Here is a 17,650-nt window from a genome sequence, read left to right as displayed (position 1 = left end):
ATTAGAGGACTGAAAACGTTAGAGGACTGAAAACATTGAGGACTGACAACATTAGAGGACTAACAACGTTAGAGGACTGAAAACATTAGAGAACTGAAAAATTAGAGGACTGACAACATTAGAGGACTGACAACGTTAGAGGACTGAAAACATTAGAGGACTGACAATATTAGAGGACAGACAACGTTAGAGGACTGACAACATTAGAGGACTGACAACGTTAGAGGATGAACAACATTAGAGGACTGACAACGTTAGAGGACTGACAACATTAGAGGACTGACAACGTTAGAGGACTGAAAACATTAGAGGACTGACAATATTAGAGGACAGACAACGTTAGAGGACTGACAACATTAGAGGACTGACAACGTTAGAGGATGAACAACATTATAGGACTGACAACGTTGGCGGACTGACAACATTAGAGGACTGACAACATTAGGGGTTAGAGGACGGACAACATTAGAGGACTGACAACATTGGAGGACTGACAACGTTAGCGGACTGACAACATTAGAGGACTGACAACATTAGGGGTTAGAGGACTGACAACGTTAGAGGATGAACAACATTAGAGGACTGACCACATTAGAGGACTGACAACGTTAGCGGACTGACAACATTAGAGGACTGACAACATTAGAGGACAGACAACATTAGGGGTTAGAGGACTGACAACGTTAGAGGATGAACAACATTAGAGGACTGACAACATTAGAGGACTGACAACATTAGAGGATGAACAACATTAGAGGACTGACAACGTTAGAGGACTGAACGTTAGAGGATGAACAACATTAGAGGACTGACAATGTTAGAGGACTGAACGTTAGAGGATGAACAACATTAGAGGACTGACAACGTTAGAGGACTGACAACATTAGAGGACTGACAACATTAGGCGTTAGAGGACTGACAACGTTAGAGGATGAACAACATTAGAGGACTGACAACGTTAGCGGACTGACAACATTAGAGGACTGACAACATTAGGAGTTAGAGGACTGACAACGTTAAAGGATTGGCAATGTTAGAGGACTGACAACGTTAGGGGTTAGAGCAGTGGTTCTCAACCTTTTTGGGGTCCTGGACCCCCTGCGTATTTTTGATCTACCCTGAGGACCCCTCCACCTGGTCTTGGGGGAGGGGGGGGTTGCAATTTGATAGAAACAGTAGAAACTGCATTTTAAATTGCATTATAGCATTTATTCACTCTTTGGGGCAAAAATAAGAGCTTTCAGTTGTAACTTAGATATAGTTAACAAAACAGAATTCTTATGCAGTAACTTTCAGATATATGTAACAAAACAGAATATGTATTCAGTAACTTTCAGATATATGTAACAACAGAATTGTTATGCAGTAACTTTTAACAATGCAAACGGGAGCGAGATCTCTTATTAAAATACAATAAATTACACTTGCGAAACAGATGTAATTAGAGAAAAAAGTCCTGTTACCCTTTATAGTTTAGGTAGATAAAGGTCTCAGTCACATTTGAGTAAAATAATCCTATTTCTATAAATGTCATAGGATCTTTTTTTTAAAGATATATTATTTTCACGGACCCCTTGCAATTACACCACGGACCACTAGGGGTCCGCGGACCCCCGGTTGAGAAACACTGGGTTAGAGGACTGACAACATTAGAGGACTGACAGCATTAGAGGACTGACAACATTAGAGGACTGACAACATTAGGGGTTAGAAGACTGACAACGTTAAAGGATTGGCAATGTTAGAGGACTGACAACGTTAGAGGTTAATTGCATTGATGCTAACTTTATGTTTGTGTTGTGCTTTAAAGCGAGTATTCTGCCATGTGACGTCAGGGGCTGCATTCATCTGTATTCCCCCCTCGCTATCGGATGGGGTGTAACTTTATTCAAATCATAATCAGAGTTACATGTTTGTTCAGTAGTTTTGCTCGGCGTTGGTGCGAAAGTCCTTCAGAATTCATAGTTCACACACTTTGCAGCCTGTATAATTTAGGTTTTACCAAGGGGGGGGGGGACAATATGTGTTTGCTTTCTTGTAGTTCTTTTAAATCTGCCCTAGTGAAGTATTGTCTCTCTGAAGTACCAGCTCCTGCAGTTACGGTAGGGACCTCTGTACTGAGAACATAGGAGGGAACTGACTTCTAACAAACCTGGACTCTTGTAAGTGACGGGGAATTTCGCAGGTGGGGGGTACGAGAGACCCTCCTCAAGACCTCAGCTAATTATGTCACAGCCTCTCGCCCTTGACATCAAAGCGATCGCCCCTGACACCTGCTGACCCCCTCCCCCCTTTTCACCCCGGTACACCAGCTGGTCACGCCCTCTCTCCCTTGACTTCAAAGCAATCAGCCTCTCGCCCTTGACACCTGCTGACCCCCCTTCACCCCGGTACACCAGCTGGCCATCAAAGCAGTCAGCCGCTCTCCCTTGACATCAAAGCGATCATCACCCTTAAAAAGCCTCCACTGTGGACCAGTCTTCGCTGGAACGTCGCCTTTCATGGACTTCTGCCTGCCTGCCTGCCTATCTGCCACTGAGCCAACTCCTGCTCTACCCCTGAGATCGGTTACTTCAATAAAGACTTGATTCTTCCCTTACCTGGTTGTCCCGTCTGCTTTTGGGTTCTTTCCTGATACGTGACAGTACGTTCCAGCCACTATGGACCCAGCAGACCATTCCACCACAGACCTGGCCACAGTCTGCCAGGTTGTAGCCAACCAGGAATCGGTCCTCGGCCAGCACAGCCAGGTGCTACAGGAGATGGCTGACGCCCTCCGTGAGCTCGGCTCAAAGATCTCCGGAATCCAGACCCAACTTGGTGCCTCTGCTGGACCGGGACCCGCCCCTCCAGCTCCGCCACCCTCAGCGCCATCAACTTCGGCCAAGGAACCATGGGTTGCCCCGCCCGATAAGTATGATGGAGATTTTGGACTTTGTCGCCCTTTTTTGATGCAGTGTGAGATTGTGTTTAACCAGCAGCCCCAGTCATATTCCACGGATGGAGCCAAAGTCGCTCACATCATGGGTCTTCTCCGGGGAAGCGCCCTGGATTGGGCTACAGCGGTGTGGGAGATGCGGGCCTCCACTTCCTCATCCTACGCTGAGTTCACCACTGCTTTTCGCCAGGTTTTTGATCATCCCGTGCGGGGAAAAGATGCGTCAAAAAGACTGATCTCTCTCCGCCCGGGTTCCCGCAGCGTCGCTGACTACTCAGTTGAGTTCCGTACGCTATCAGCGGAGAGCGGATGGAACAACGAATCCCTCCAGGCCGGCTTTTCCAACGGTCTCAGCGAATCCATAAAGGACGAATTGGTTTCCTACCCCGAGCCTGGAGGGTTGGAGGAATTGGTTACCCTGGCCATTCGTGTGGACAACCGTCTCCGGGAGCGGAGGAGAGAGAGGACGCGCCGCTCTCCTGGTCACAACAACTTTCCACGGGCCACACCTCCAAACTCTGGGGGCCGAGCTCGCTCGCCTGAGGCTGACGTCCTCCGAGAAAGCCCGAGGCGCGACTCTTCCCCAGCTTCGGAGCCGATGCAACTCGGCCGCTTCCGGCTCAACCCGGAGGAGCGTCAACGCCGCATCACCGAGAACAGCTGCTTGTATTGTGGTCAGCCTGGTCACTTTCTCGCCTCCTGCCCTTACCGTCCGTCAAGACTAGCAGGCTCACGAGGGAGGGGGAGGATCCTCGTGAGCCCAACTGTCTGCCCTCCGTCTCCTCGTCCACGTACCCAGTTGCAAGCTACCATCAGTTTTAAAGGTCAGTCCACTAAACGTTTGGCTTTAATTGACTTTTGAGCTGATGAAAGCTTTTTGGATGCAAGTGTTGTGAAGCAGTTAGGTCTTGCCACTGTGAGTCTGGACCAGCCTCTTGAAGCTAATGCCCTGGATGGACGTCTCCTGGCCCGGATAACCTCTAAGACCGAGCCTGTGCGCCTCCTGTTGTCGGGAAACCATCAAGAGGAGTTACGTTTTTTTTGTTATCAATTCTCCATTTGCTCCCTTATACTTGGTCATCCCTGGCTGGTTAAGCATAGTCCCCATATTGATTGGTCATCGGCCAGAATTTCAAGTTCGAGTCCCGTCGGTCATGCCATATGCCTCCAGTCTGCTCTGCCTCAGTCTGTCCCCTGTCGGGTGTCAAACCCTGGCTCCAGGAGTGCCAAGCCCGATGCTCTGTCTCGTGTGCATGGGAAGGAGTCTGAGCCCAAGCTCCAACCTGACACCATCGTTCCCTCTACCTGTGTGGTTGCGGCTGCGGCTGTCACCTGGAACATGGAAAGGGAGGTCATGGCAGCACAACAGACTCAGCCTGACCCAGGTAACAGTCCCCCTGGGCGCTTGTTTGTTCCAGATGCTGTTAAATCTAGTGTGTTGCAGTGGGCTCACTCTTCCAAACTCACCTGCCATCCTGGAGTAACCCTTCCTCCGTAGGCGGTTCTGGTGGCCTTCCATGACGGAGGATACTGGGTCTTTTGTTTCTGCCTGTACTGTTGTACCGTTGTACTGACTGTTGTTGATCGCTTCAGTAAATTTGCTCACTTTTTGCCCTTGTCTAAACTGCCTTCGGCCGGAGAGACTGCGGATCTGCTGGTCAGGGAGGTTTTCCGGGTCCACGGTCTTCCCCGTAATATAGTGTCTGACCGTGGCCCCCAGTTCACTTCTGCTGTCTGGAAGGCTTTCTGCTCTGCCATCGGTGTCACCGTCAGCCTGTCATCGGGGTTCCATCCTCAGACCAACGGCCAGGCCGAGAGGGCCAACCAGGCATTGGAGACTGTTCTCTGGTGTCTGCCAACCCATCCTCTTGGTCCTCACAACTTCCCTGGGTAGAATATTCCCATAACACCCTGCTGTTGTCTGCTACTGGGTTGTCCCCTTTTCAATGCCTTTACGGCTATCAGCCTCCCCTTTTTCCTTCTCAAGAGGTAGACATTCCGGTTCCGTCTGTCCAGGCCCATGCCCGTCGGTGCCGTCGGACCTGGCGGCGAGCCCGTGCTGCACTGCTCAGGACCTCTGGCCGTTACCAGTGCTTGGTGGATCGTCATCGCACCCCTGCTCCGGACTACTCCCCACGGTGACCAGGTATGGCTCTCTACCAAGGATCTACCCTTGAAATCGGACGCTAAGAAACTGTCCCCCAGGTATATTGGTCCCTTTCCCATTGTCAAAGTCATTAACCCCTCTGTGGTCCGTCTGAAGCTGCCCCGCACTCTCCGGGTTCACCCTTCCTTCCATGTGTCCTGCCTCAAACCTGTCTCTACCAGCCCTCTAGTTCCTCCGGCCCCCCCACCCCCACCTCCTCGTATGATCAACGATCATCCGGCTTACACCGTTCGTCGTCTCCTGGACTCTCGTCGCCGCGGTCCTGGACGCGAACCTCATCCGGGACTTCCACAGGACGCACCCTGACGGGTCTGGTAGGTCGCCCGGTGGCGCCCCTCGGAGGGGGGGGGGTACTGTCACAGCCTCTCGCCCTTGACATCAAAGCGATCGCCCCTGACACCTGCTGACCCCCCCCCTGTCACAGCCTCTCGCCCTTGACATCAAAGCGATCGCCCCTGACACCTGCTGACCCCTCCCCCCTTTTCACCCCGGTACACCAGCTGGTCACGCCCTCTCTCCCTTGACTTCAAAGCAATCAGCCTCTCGCCCTTGACACCTGCTGACCCCCCTTCACCCCGGTACACCAGCTGGCCATCAAAGCAGTCAGCCGCTCTCCCTTGACATCAAAGCGATCATCACCCTTAAAAAGCCTCCACTGTGGACCAGCCTTCGCTGGAACGTCGCCTTTCATGAGCTTCTGCCTACCTGCCACCAACTCCTGCTCTACCCCTGAGATCGGCTACTTCAATAAAGACTTGATTCTTACCTGGTTGTCCTGTCTGCTTTTGGGTTCTTTCCTGATACGTGACAAATTAGCTTACGGTTTTATTTATTGCTTTAAATGATCAATATGATTCACTGCATTAGGATAGTTTTGGATCAAACGCACGGGTCCTAATAACAAACATTTCAATGTAACATCGTACTTTAGCATAGACCTGCTGTTTAGTTTAGAAATTGAAACTAAATTTAAAGACAAAGCTTCTTCACACAGCTAAGTAAATGATTTATATTTGCTTTCACCTCTGCGTTAATCCCTCCAGTTCACAGTGAAAAGAAGGGTGGAGCTGCTGAATCCTCATTACGTTCACTAATTATCTCGTTATATTGACCTTTTGGATTTGAAGATGCCCATCATAGGTTTTATTTAACTCCGTTTTTAATAGTAGTGACAATATTTATCTATCTATTTATTGATTGGTTGCCATTTGGATCTGAACAGAAAACAGGGGTTCATAAAACACTGTAATCCAAACTACAAAGATTTTACTTTTTTTTTTAAATCTGTTTATTTCGAAATTGCCATTTTATACAGACAACGTCAAATTCAACACCACGGAGAAGTGCGGCGGCCAAATTATGGTCCAGTATCGAGATGAGTGGGAGTTTGTGTGTCCCATTGAATCACCAGACATCAACTTCAAGTACCGCCTGTGCGATGCGCTCAAGTGTGGCCAGCCCTACACTCCCCTGCGGAAAAAGCGGGTGGAAAAGGTAAAAACTCATGTAGTTGGGGGGTCCTGCTCATGAATTCCTCCGGATTAGTTTTGGGCAATGTCTCTGAAGTCTCTTTTGATCTATTGTAAGTCTACGTTCACAGTTAGATTTGAGAATAAAGTGGTTCAAGTCTATTTCCCTATCAGTTTTAGTAATCCAGTGATGTCTGATTATAATTATTGTAGATGATTGTAGACCTAGTTTCTCGTCTCCTGTATGACTGAGTAAAGAAACTTCTGAAGATAAGTTTATATTTGGTTTTAGGTCGACCTGCAAACGAAACTCATTTACCACAAAAACATCCAGAATATCAAGCACTGTGTCCACCAAGAGCCCTGTGGCAAACAGCAACCAGCTGAGATCTACTGCTACGGTGAGGTGAAACATAAATCGCAACCATAGTCAAACTACCTACATTTTCTATTTTCTTTCATTTCTTTCCCCTTTTTGCTCGTTTTTTTTTATAAGATCTAACCAAAAGTTGGAAACTGAAATCTACCAGTAGTCCAATGACTTCCGGTTTCTACTGCAGCGGTCACACCAGTTTCCTGTTTGTTGGCGTGTGCTACTGACAATGGCATATTTTTTGGCGATGCCTGCAAGAGTTACCATGGATGAATGTCGACGACACGCACGGGCCTCGCGGAAAATACGCCACTGTGAATGGCACGCGCCAACAAACAGGAAACTGGTATGACCACTGACGAAGAAACCGGAAGTCAGTGGACTACAGTTATGCACAGAGCGGATTAATTTAAGAGTAGGCGAGAAGGGGGTGGGAAAAAATAAGTGTATACTTCCTCCTACTCCTTTTCCAACATGTCACACATAATCTGATGCATACGGAGTTGTGTTCGCTGAGTTTGATGCGTGGATTTGTTGATCACTTCAGATTATTGGCAGTGGATTATCTGGATGGTATATCCTGCTTGTTTACATCTTCGAAATAGACCATCATCGTCATTCTTTTCTAACTTCTCTCCATGTGATGTAGTCAGGTCCACTCTGTATCTGTGCTCAGGTGTCTCCTCACACCCCCCCCCTCCAACACACATTTTGTCGTACAAAAACGCTTATTTTTCTCTGCCCCTTTCATTTGTTGTTTCTCTGCTCCTGGCCGTCGGTTTCGTAGTACGAGTCTCGCAGTACGGCGAGCAGCTCCTCTTTGATGCGGTGTCCCTCCCCGGAAGTGGGCCCACTTCCGCATTTCCAGTTTCACTGATTCAACCAATATGGCACAACAGAATCAGAATAATACGCGGGGGGGGGGTCCTGCTTTGCACCTAAAAATACACCAGAGTCAACGGGAGTGTCTGTGATTTCAGGTTATGTGGAGCCAGACTCCGGCCCCATCCTCTCCGCCGGCGCGATCGCCGGTCTGTTCCTGGGAGCCGCGGCGCTGGTCGCGCTGATTGTGACGTTTCTGTTTCGGCGCAGGCGCATTCTCCAGAAACTCCCACGTGAGTGCCCAGAATCCACCGCGGTTCCTCAGCCGCAGAATCAACGATTTATAACTTGCATTAACTAACATTGTGCTATTATTCACTAACACCGTATTTTATTGTTACAATATTGTATTATTGTGCTGTATTATTGTATTAACTTGTACAACACCTTTTGCCCACGGAAAACACGAATATGTCAGAATTGTGTCCACCAGCCATTGCAAAGAGCACATACTTTGATGCACGTACAGGAAACAAAAAGAAGGAAGTTACGCCTTTCATAGCACGAAAGGCATCCAGTCCGCGAATGAAGGTCTGACACACCTGGCGCCCCGTAGTAAACGGCATTTAGAGCGTCTGTACAGGTGGCCAGCCATTACACCATTCAGCCACAGGAGGGCAGCCTCGCCACAACCAGTCAACCCAGACCAGTGTACATAGTGAATGCACTTTGCTAGATATGGTGAACATTTTTTTTAACTCTTAGAGCCAAAAGGACTGTCATTTATTACAACCTGCCTCCACCCTAATCCTAATGCCAATGCTGACTCCTGCCCGCCATCGCTGTAAACACACTGGACTGTTTCACTGGTAATCTGAGATCCAGGGCGCCGCATGTAAATCCTGTCCAAGTCAGCCCCGCACCACGAGATTTAACCTGCGGTGCAACCGATGCGGACTTGTCTTTCTGGTTCTGTTTTCATACAGCAATAATATCTGGAAGAAAACAGAAGTTTGAAGGTGACTATGAGGATGTCGGGAGACGACTTCCAAGTGAAATGAGACGCTTCAGTCGCAGGAGTAAGTATGGACTCTCTTTGTGACCCACAAAAGTCATATTTAAGTCAACTACAGCCCCCCCCCGTTTTTTTTCCTCCCCAATTGTACTTGGCCAATTAGCCCATTCCTCGGCTGTCCCGGGCACTGCTCCACCCCCTCCGCTGATCCGGGGAGGGCTGCAGACTACCACGTGCCTCCTTCGATACACGTGGAGTCGCCGGCCGCTTCTTTTCACCTGACAGTGAGGAGTTTCACCACGGGGACGTAGCGCGTGGGAGGATCACGCTATTCCCCCCAGTTCCCCCCCCCCCGAACAGGCGCTCCGACGGTCGGCTTGGTCGGGCGTCCCTACGGACGCAATTGGCCGTGTCTGCGGGTGAGGAAGCCGGATGTGGGTATGTACCCTGGCCGCTGCAATAGCACCTCCTCTGGTCGGTCGGGGCGCCTGTTCGGGTGGGAGGGGGAACTGTGTGTGGGGGGGGGGCTAGCGTGATCCTCCCATGCGCCACGCCCCCCTGGTGAAACTCCTCTCTGTCAGGTGAAACGAAGCGGCTGGCGACTCCGCGTGAATCGGAGGAGGCGTGTGGTAGTCCGCAGCCCTCCCCGGATCGGCAGAGGGGGGTCGAGCAGTGACCGGGACGGCTCAGGAGAGTGGGATAATTGGCCAAGTACAACTGGGGAGAAAAAAGTGTGTGTGTGTGTGTGTGTGGGGGGGGGGGTTATTGTCCAGTTCAATGTAAAGTGAGATTTTAATAATCGCTTCCTGCTTGGATCTGTAAAAATTATCACTGTGCGTTTGTCTTCTGGGTCAGAATGCAGCGAAAACCCGTTTTTATCTTTCCCAGTTTGGCTGACCAGGTTTATTGTTGTTTTTTCTTTTCTTTCTCTTATTCCGGAGATCGACCTTACTGAAAAAGCTTCAGGGCGTTTTGAAAAGAAACACGGCCCAGCGAGCGTCACACAGCGTCACACAGCATCACACAGCGTCACAAAGCATCACACAGCATCATACAACATCACACAGCGTCACACAGCATCACACAGCGTCACAAAGCATCACACAGCATCATACAACATCACACAGCGTCACACAGCATCACACAGCGTCACACTGCATCACACAGCGTCACACGGCGTCGTACGGCGTCGTACGGCGTCACACAGCGTCACACACCGTCACACAGCGTCCGACAGCATCACACAACGTCACACAGCATCACACAACGTCACACAGCGTCACACAGCATCACACAACGTCACACAGCGTCACACAGCGTCACACGGCATCACACACCAGACTGAAAGGGCCGAGCAAAACACGCGGCTGCCTCTCACCTGTCACAACTGTGTTCCTCACAGGATCTGAATCGGAGGCAAACGCCAGCGACTCCTCTTTGAGTTACGACGACATTGCGCAAGAAGAAGGGGCCATGACTGAGCTGCTGACTAGCGGAGGACAGGATGTCAACGCTGCTGTCCAAGGACCCGGATCCACCAGCACCAAAGGTTCCTCTGAAAAAGAAGGAAAGTTCAGATCCTCATGCACACCTCCAGTACACCACCAGCCCAGTAGTCAGACCAGTTACTGTGTGACAGTGTCATTCCACTCCTACCTAAAACGACCATGGGCGGTCAAAATGACCGCCGTGGTTTTTAAACTCTGTATTCTGTCACGATAAATACCCAGTTGAGATATTAATGCATTGCGTATGTTAGTAAGTCTGTTATGAAACCAATTGACACCAAAATTAACATTTTAACAGCTTTAATATTACTTTTCGAACAATTTAAAATGGCCGCTGTCCAACGCCTGTAAATACTGCAACGCCTCGGTGGTAGTCATGGTGCGTCTGTAACGGCGTCTGTACCCAGACATGTTGGACGGAATCAAAAATCAAGGTCAGACTATTTCTCTGCACTGGAGGGCGCTAGTGTGTTTCTAGGACAGAGCAACGAACTCCATGAAGGAAATGACGCCACCAACACACGTCATAAACAGTGACATGACGCACACCATCATGCCCAAATTACGAGCCGTCTTTCTGACCGCTCATGGTCGTTTTAGGTAGATCTTATCATAGCTTTCTTTTGTGCAATTGATCTCAAACTCATTTTAATGCAAATATATGCAGTTTTAGATGCATTCAGGGAGCGGCAGGTCTGTATCCCCCCCCCCACAAAGTTATTAAACTTTGAAAATCCAAAACCGACAAAATGGCGGCCTTGGCCGTTCTCGTGTTAGAAAACCCCTCAGTACCATTGTGAGCAGTACTTATAATCTCTTATGAATAATAAAGTTGCATGTAACAGTGCAATGAAGTTAAAATTCTGAAGACTTATTACACTATAAAATCCAGTTTAAAACTGCCTCGTCATGTAAGGACACGAACTTATTTCAGTTATGTGTCAGCAAATTACAGCTCTATAAAGTTAACAAAAGATATATAAATATATATGTATGTATGTATGTATGTATGTATGTATATATATATATATATATATATATATATATATATATATATATATATACACTACCGTTCAAAAGTTTGGGATCACCCAAACAATTTTGTGTTTTCCATGAAAAGTCACACTTATTCACCACCATATGTTGTGAAATGAATAGAAAATAGAGTCAAGACATTGACAAGGTTAGAAATAATGATTTGTATTTGAAATAAGATTTTTTTTACATCAAACTTTGCTTTCGTCAAAGAATCCTCCATTTGCAGCAATTACAGCATTGCAGACCTTTGGCATTCTAGCTGTTAATTTGTTGAGGTAATCTGGAGAAATTGCACCCCACGCTTCCAGAAGCAGCTCCCACAAGTTGGATTGGTTGGATGGGCACTTCTTTGAGCAGATTGAGTTTCTGGAGCATCACATTTGTGGGGTCAATTAAACGCTCAAAATGGCCAGAAAAAGAGAACTTTCATCTGAAACTCGACAGTCTATTCTTGTTCTTAGAAATGAAGGCTATTCCATGCGAGAAATTGCTAAGAAATTGAAGATTTCCTACACCGGTGTGTACTACTCCCTTCAGAGGACAGCACAAACAGGCTCTAACCAGAGTAGAAAAAGAAGTGGGAGGCCGCGTTGCACAACTGAGCAAGAAGATAAGTACATTAGAGTCTCTAGTTTGAGAAACAGACGCCTCACAGGTCCCCAACTGGCATCTTCATTAAATAGTACCTGTTAGAGCCTGTTTGTGCTGTCCTCTGAAGGGAGTAGTACACACCGGTGTAGGAAATCTTCAATTTCTTAGCAATTTCTCACATGGAATAGCCTTCATTTCTAAGAACAATAATAGACTGTCGAGTTTCAGATGAAAGTTCTCTTTTTCTGGCCATTTTGAGCGTTTAATTGACCCCACAAATGTGATGCTCCAGAAACTCAATCTGCTCAAAGAAGTGCCCATCCAACCAATCCAACTTGTGGGAGGTGCTTCTGGAAGCGTGGGGTGCAATTTCTCCAGATTACCTCAACAAATTAACAGCTAGAATGCCAATCCTCCATTTGCAGCTGTAATTGCTGCAAATGGAGGATTCTTTGACGAAAGCAAAGTTTGATGTAAAAAAAATCTTATTTCAAATACAAATCATTATTTCTAACCTTGTCAATGTCTTGACTCTATTTTCTATTCATTTCACAACATATGGTGGTGAATAAGTGTGACTTTTCATGGAAAACACGAAATTGTTTGGGTGATCCCAAACTTTTGAACGGTAGTGTATATATATATACATATACTTAGCACAAAAAGTAAGGAAATTTGTGTTTGGAAGGTTATTTCTTTGTTGTAACAAGCAAATGGAGACCATTTAAAGAGTCTGCGCACAAACTCGCCACATGCAGCTCCGGCCCAGAGAATAGCCACTGCCTCAGAAGTACGCTACGGCCCCCTCGCTGTCATTTGTGGCACATCGAGGGGGGCTATCCCTGCTCTGTCAGCCCCCCCCCCACCACCACCACCACCACCATCAGCCGGGGCCGTCTACATGGCGTTTTAAGCCGTTGTAGCCAATACTTCTGTAAACTACTAATAAGACACGTTAGTCACTAGCTATCGGGTCTGACCCTTTAGCCGAGCGGTTAGTGATGTCGCCTTGTGGTGCAGTACACCCCGTATCGAATCCCGCACCGGGCAAGAAAATAACCGGTTACATTGGTGGCAGCGGTGGGATCCGGAAGTGTGCAGATCCTCAGAAGTCTCTTCGGAGCTCGGGAATAACAAAGCGCGAGGGCGCGCTTCCGGGGAGGGTGACGACTGTAAACTACTAATAAGACACGTTACCCCCTAGCAAACGGGTCTGACCCTTTAGCCGAGCGGTTAGTGATGTCGCCTTGTGGCGCAGTACACCCCGTATCGAATCCCACACCGAGCAAGAAAATAACCGGTTACACTTCTTTCTTTGATGTGAAACAGATGCCACTGTGTACGAGGGGGAGGACTCGCAGGACGGCTATGACGACGTGGCCGCGGGCCCTGACGTCGTGGAGATGGTAGCCGAGGTCCACAGCAGCCTGGAAGCCCGGCCCGAGAAGGACCAGCAGTTCGCCGGCGGGGAACCACCGGCGGATGCGGACTACGAGCCGCTTGACCCAGACGTGTAAACACGGAACCAACCGACAGCCTTGACGTTAAACCGGTCCAGATGATTTAAAGTTTTTTTGTTTTGTTTTTTTTATAGTTAACATTTCAAGGTTCATTTTTTAAAAGAAAAATCACCAACACAGAGGTTTGGTTCGAGGACCAGAAACCACCAAACAGAGAGCAAGGGAGGGGCGTCACCAACACAGCCCCCCCCCTCTCCCCCCACACCCCCTCACGCCGTCGACATGTGCTCAGGGTAACACGTGGCTTCACACGCGTTCTTCTCGAACCCGTGTGAGGATTCGTGGCGTCGATTCGGCGGCACGTGGCGGGGGGGGGGTCACAATGGACGTAGATGGTGTGGACTGTGGTGTAGGTGGTGTGGACTGTGGTGTAGATGGTGTGGACTGTGGGTGTAGATGGTGTGGACTGTGGAGTCCTGGTCTGACGTGTTAGCTCTCCTGTGCTGTGCCAGAGCAGTGGTCAGGCCTGCCTTGCTCTACGGCATGGAAGCCGTGACAACAACAGAGAGGCTGGACTCTGCAGTACAGGTAGCAGGGATGAACGCACTGCGTCGGTCCTTGGAGTGACCAGAAAAGGCCGGGAGAGAAACGAAGACGTGAGAGCTGCGTTCAAGAGCAGAGGAATGGACGAGAAGCCGAGAGAGACGAGACTGAGAGGGTTTGGACACGTCCAGAGAGGAGGCATGGACTGTAGAGGAGAGAAGGTGGTGGACCTGGAAATACCTGGCAAAAAAAAAAACAAAGAGGAAGACCAAGGACAAGATGGAGAGACCGGATAGGGGAGGACATGAGGAGGGCTGGACTGGGGGAGAGGGACGCGTCAGACAGAAAGCTATGGAGGGCAAAAGTCCGCTGCGGTGACCCCTTAGAGATAAGGAAGAAGCCGAAAGAAGAAGAAAAAGGTGACTTTTTTATTAATTGTTATGATTGTTTATTTGATTGTAAATTTGGTTTGATTTCTTGTATTTTTTTGGTAACAGATTGGACATTAATAAAATAACCTCGAGTTGTCTGGTGGTTGTGTTTAGAATTGTCCTCTTGTGTGTTATGAGATGGTATTTATATTTCTATATTTTGGTGCGTTGACTTGTAACACGGCTGGAAACTTTTAACAGTATGCTATATTTTGTATTAAACAGGCAATTTGAATATTCACACTGATCACATGGTTTTGGGCGGCGCAGCGGTCAGCACTGCTGCCTCACAGCAAGGAGGTCCTGTGGGTTCGAACCCCAGACCGTCCCAGGTCCTTTCTGTGTGGAGTTTGCATGTTCCCCCCGTGTCTCCGGTGGGTTTCCCCCGGGTGCTCCGGTTTCCCCCCACCATCAAAAATACATGCGTGTTAGGGTTCATACTCCTGCCTGTGCCCCTGAGCAAGGCAATGGAGAGAAGAAGTGGAGCTGGTTCGCGGGCGCCGCAGCTGCCCGCTGCTCCTAGCTACAAAGCTAGGATGGGTTAAATGCAGAGAGGAATTTCCCCACAGGGATCAATAAAGTGTAGCTTATCTCACTGCTAATTAATGCAATTATCACAGTTATTTAAGATCAATAATCATGTACAAAGCAAGCAGGTTGTGTTAATTTCAGTTATTTTCAGGGCCTCGTTTCTTTACCACTTGTGTTGGAACCGTAAGCCAGTGGAGATGTGGAACAGTACGACTGACTTGAAGGAACTTTTAAGATAACACAACCAAGATGTACTGGCTTGATATAGTAGGGACACAAACACAGAATGGGTAGGAAAAATCTCAAGGCTCAGCGTTTTCGGCTGTTATTTTTCAAAGCCAGCCCCTATGCCTAATTTCGCCACAAGATGGCACTGTTACATAACCTCACACGAACAGGAACAGCCTTTGGATCCGCGGAAACATAAAATCTGGGTGAAAATCAGAAAAAACCCCATCTGCTCCTTTTACAAAAGTCTGGGTATTTTTCGGTGAAAATCGGTAAAAAACCGAAAACGCGGAGCCTTGACAAAACTGTAGAAACAGACTTCACGTGTACTTCAACTAACGTGTCTTAGGTTTCAGGCCCCCGCACTGTGAAGGACACCATTTTGCCTGAAGGAAGAGCGAATGACTTTCAGACTGGCCGATCTTGGAAATTGCTCTGATGTTGAGTATCAAACTGTATGTATTGTTTTGTCGTCTATAGTTTGATACACAGCACAATGAGCCATTTCTCTCTCAAGACATCTCTGCAGTGGAGCAACAGTTGGGAAGTGACGTCGAAGTTCGCCAACTGTCCCGCTCGCTGTGCTTCGAACCTGGCCGTGCGGGGACAGACGGTGTCTCAGATGCAAGCACTGCAGCCCGGCTCAAATCATGTAGCATACAATTTCACGTCTATGCCTTTCAACATTCCTCATATTCAGTCATACATTGCTCCCCAAGGGTACAGACGTACAGGAGCAGCTGCCTGCTCCGAGTGCTAGCGCGAGCGAGGCCGTGCTGGAGCAGCCGGCGCGCGCGGTAGTGCTGCTCTGCAACGGATCAAGTCAAGGCAGTTTTATTTGTATAGCCCGATATCACAAAATACAAACTTGCCTCAAGGAGCTTTACAGCAACACAACGTCCTGTCCTTAGACCCTCGCATCACAGCATGGCTCCAGCCCCACGTGCCCCTGCGGGGGGGGGGGGGTCACCGAGCTTGCAGGAAGCAACGATATACCCAGAGGGACTAATTTGTCGCGGAGCGCTCCTGGTATGATATGTAAACACCACGCCGGCCCGGCAGTCCGGGGCATTGCTATGGGATCAGGGTGTAGGACTAAGCCCCCTGAAGGTTGAAGCTGAAACTGACACCACATCAACACACTAATACATACGTTTAAGCAGCGAGCGTTTTATTCGGGGGGGGGGGGCTGCTTCAAAAACTGGTCCACCCAAAGGCCTCCCTTTACATGAGGCGTTGGGTCTAGATGTGATTTTGCTGGATTACATTTCCGCCTTGCGTTTAAAACGCATCCTCAATGTCCACGTCGAAGCGGAGTTTCCTGTCCTTTGCCGAAGCGCGGCGCTCGACGCGGTGCTCGTCACATCTTTTCATTGCTGACGGACAGAAGGACACGGAAGTCCTCTTTCCGCGAGAGGGTTGGCAGCTTGTTTGTTAGTTCTGCTTCTATATCGTCTGCCTGCAGCCTGTCTGATTCACACGCGCTCTCCTCCCGCTCCAGGCAGCACGCTAAGCAGCACACTTTTCCTTTCCTGCCTCTTTTTTCTTCTTTTGTGCGTAATATTATGCAGTTTGAACACACATTGCACTTGCACTTCTTTCGGTTTCTAAAGGTTTCTAAACAACCAAGGCCGTCATTTTGACGGTTTTGGATTTTCAACGTTTAATAACTGTGGGGGAAAACAGACCTGCCGCTCCCCGAATGCTCCTAAAATTGCATATATTTCCATTAAAATACGTTTCAGATCAACTGCACAAAAACAACTTATGACAAGATTTACCTAAAACGACCACGAGCGGTCAAAAAGACCGCTCGTAATTTGCGCGTGATCGCGCGCGTCATGTGAATATTTATGACGCGTGTTGGTGGCGTCATTTCCTTCGTGAAGTTCGTTGCCCTGTCCTAGAAACACACTAGCGCCCTCCAGTGCAGAGAAATAGTCTAAACTTGATTTTTGATTATTTCCAACATGTCTCCCACCGAGGCGCAGCAGTATTTACAGGCGCTGGACAGCGGCCACTTTAAATTGTTTGTAAAATAGTATTAAAGTTGTTAAAATGCTAATTTTGGTGTCAGTTAGTTCGTCAACGGACATAGTAACATATGTAATGCATTAATTTAACAGTTGGGTATTTATCTTGACAGAATACAGAGTTTAAAAACCGTGGCGGTCATTTTGACCGCCCGCGGTCGTTTTGGGTAGGAGGGAAATCTCGGTCGTTCTAGCGGTAAATCGTTCAGAGCGCACATTGACAGGAGACGGTAAAGGGGTCAGTGCATACTGAAGATCCAGTCACACAGACCTGTGAGATGCATTTGGCCACATTAACAACAAGGTGCAACGGCGGCGTCTGTTCCACCCATGAGAACACATCAATAGAGTTAACATGGTGCCTGCTTGCGTGCAGCTGGCTAAATCTAACGGGCTGCAGGCTGCCGCACAGCAACACACTTTGGACGTACTCGTCAAAAGCGAACGTTACCTCAGGTGGAAATGCAAACAAGGGAAATCACGTCTGGAAGCAGCACACGTGA

At 48.4% G+C, this 17,650-nt stretch overlaps 1 protein-coding gene across 1 annotated transcript in view; it reads left to right on the top strand.

The window, feature by feature from the left end:
* Positions 1-14,448, top strand: part of LOC130130177 (antigen WC1.1) — a 48,619-nt gene extending 34,171 nt beyond the window's left edge. The window contains exons 14-19 of the mRNA XM_056299933.1: positions 6,421-6,599; positions 6,867-6,975; positions 7,928-8,062; positions 8,756-8,848; positions 10,187-10,351; positions 13,251-14,448. Of these exons, the coding sequence (XP_056155908.1) occupies positions 6,421-6,599; positions 6,867-6,975; positions 7,928-8,062; positions 8,756-8,848; positions 10,187-10,351; positions 13,251-13,438 (869 nt within the window). The 3' untranslated portion in view covers positions 13,439-14,448. The remainder of the gene's footprint in view (positions 1-6,420; positions 6,600-6,866; positions 6,976-7,927; positions 8,063-8,755; positions 8,849-10,186; positions 10,352-13,250) is intronic.
* Positions 14,449-17,650: the final 3,202 nt, after the last annotated feature.

The sequence above is a fragment of the Lampris incognitus genome, chromosome 2, assembly GCF_029633865.1.
Source record: "Lampris incognitus isolate fLamInc1 chromosome 2, fLamInc1.hap2, whole genome shotgun sequence".
Classification (NCBI taxonomy): domain Eukaryota; kingdom Metazoa; phylum Chordata; class Actinopteri; order Lampriformes; family Lampridae; genus Lampris; species Lampris incognitus.
The sequence above is the reverse complement of the archived record's forward strand: the minus strand, read 5'-3'. Positions and strand labels throughout refer to the sequence as shown.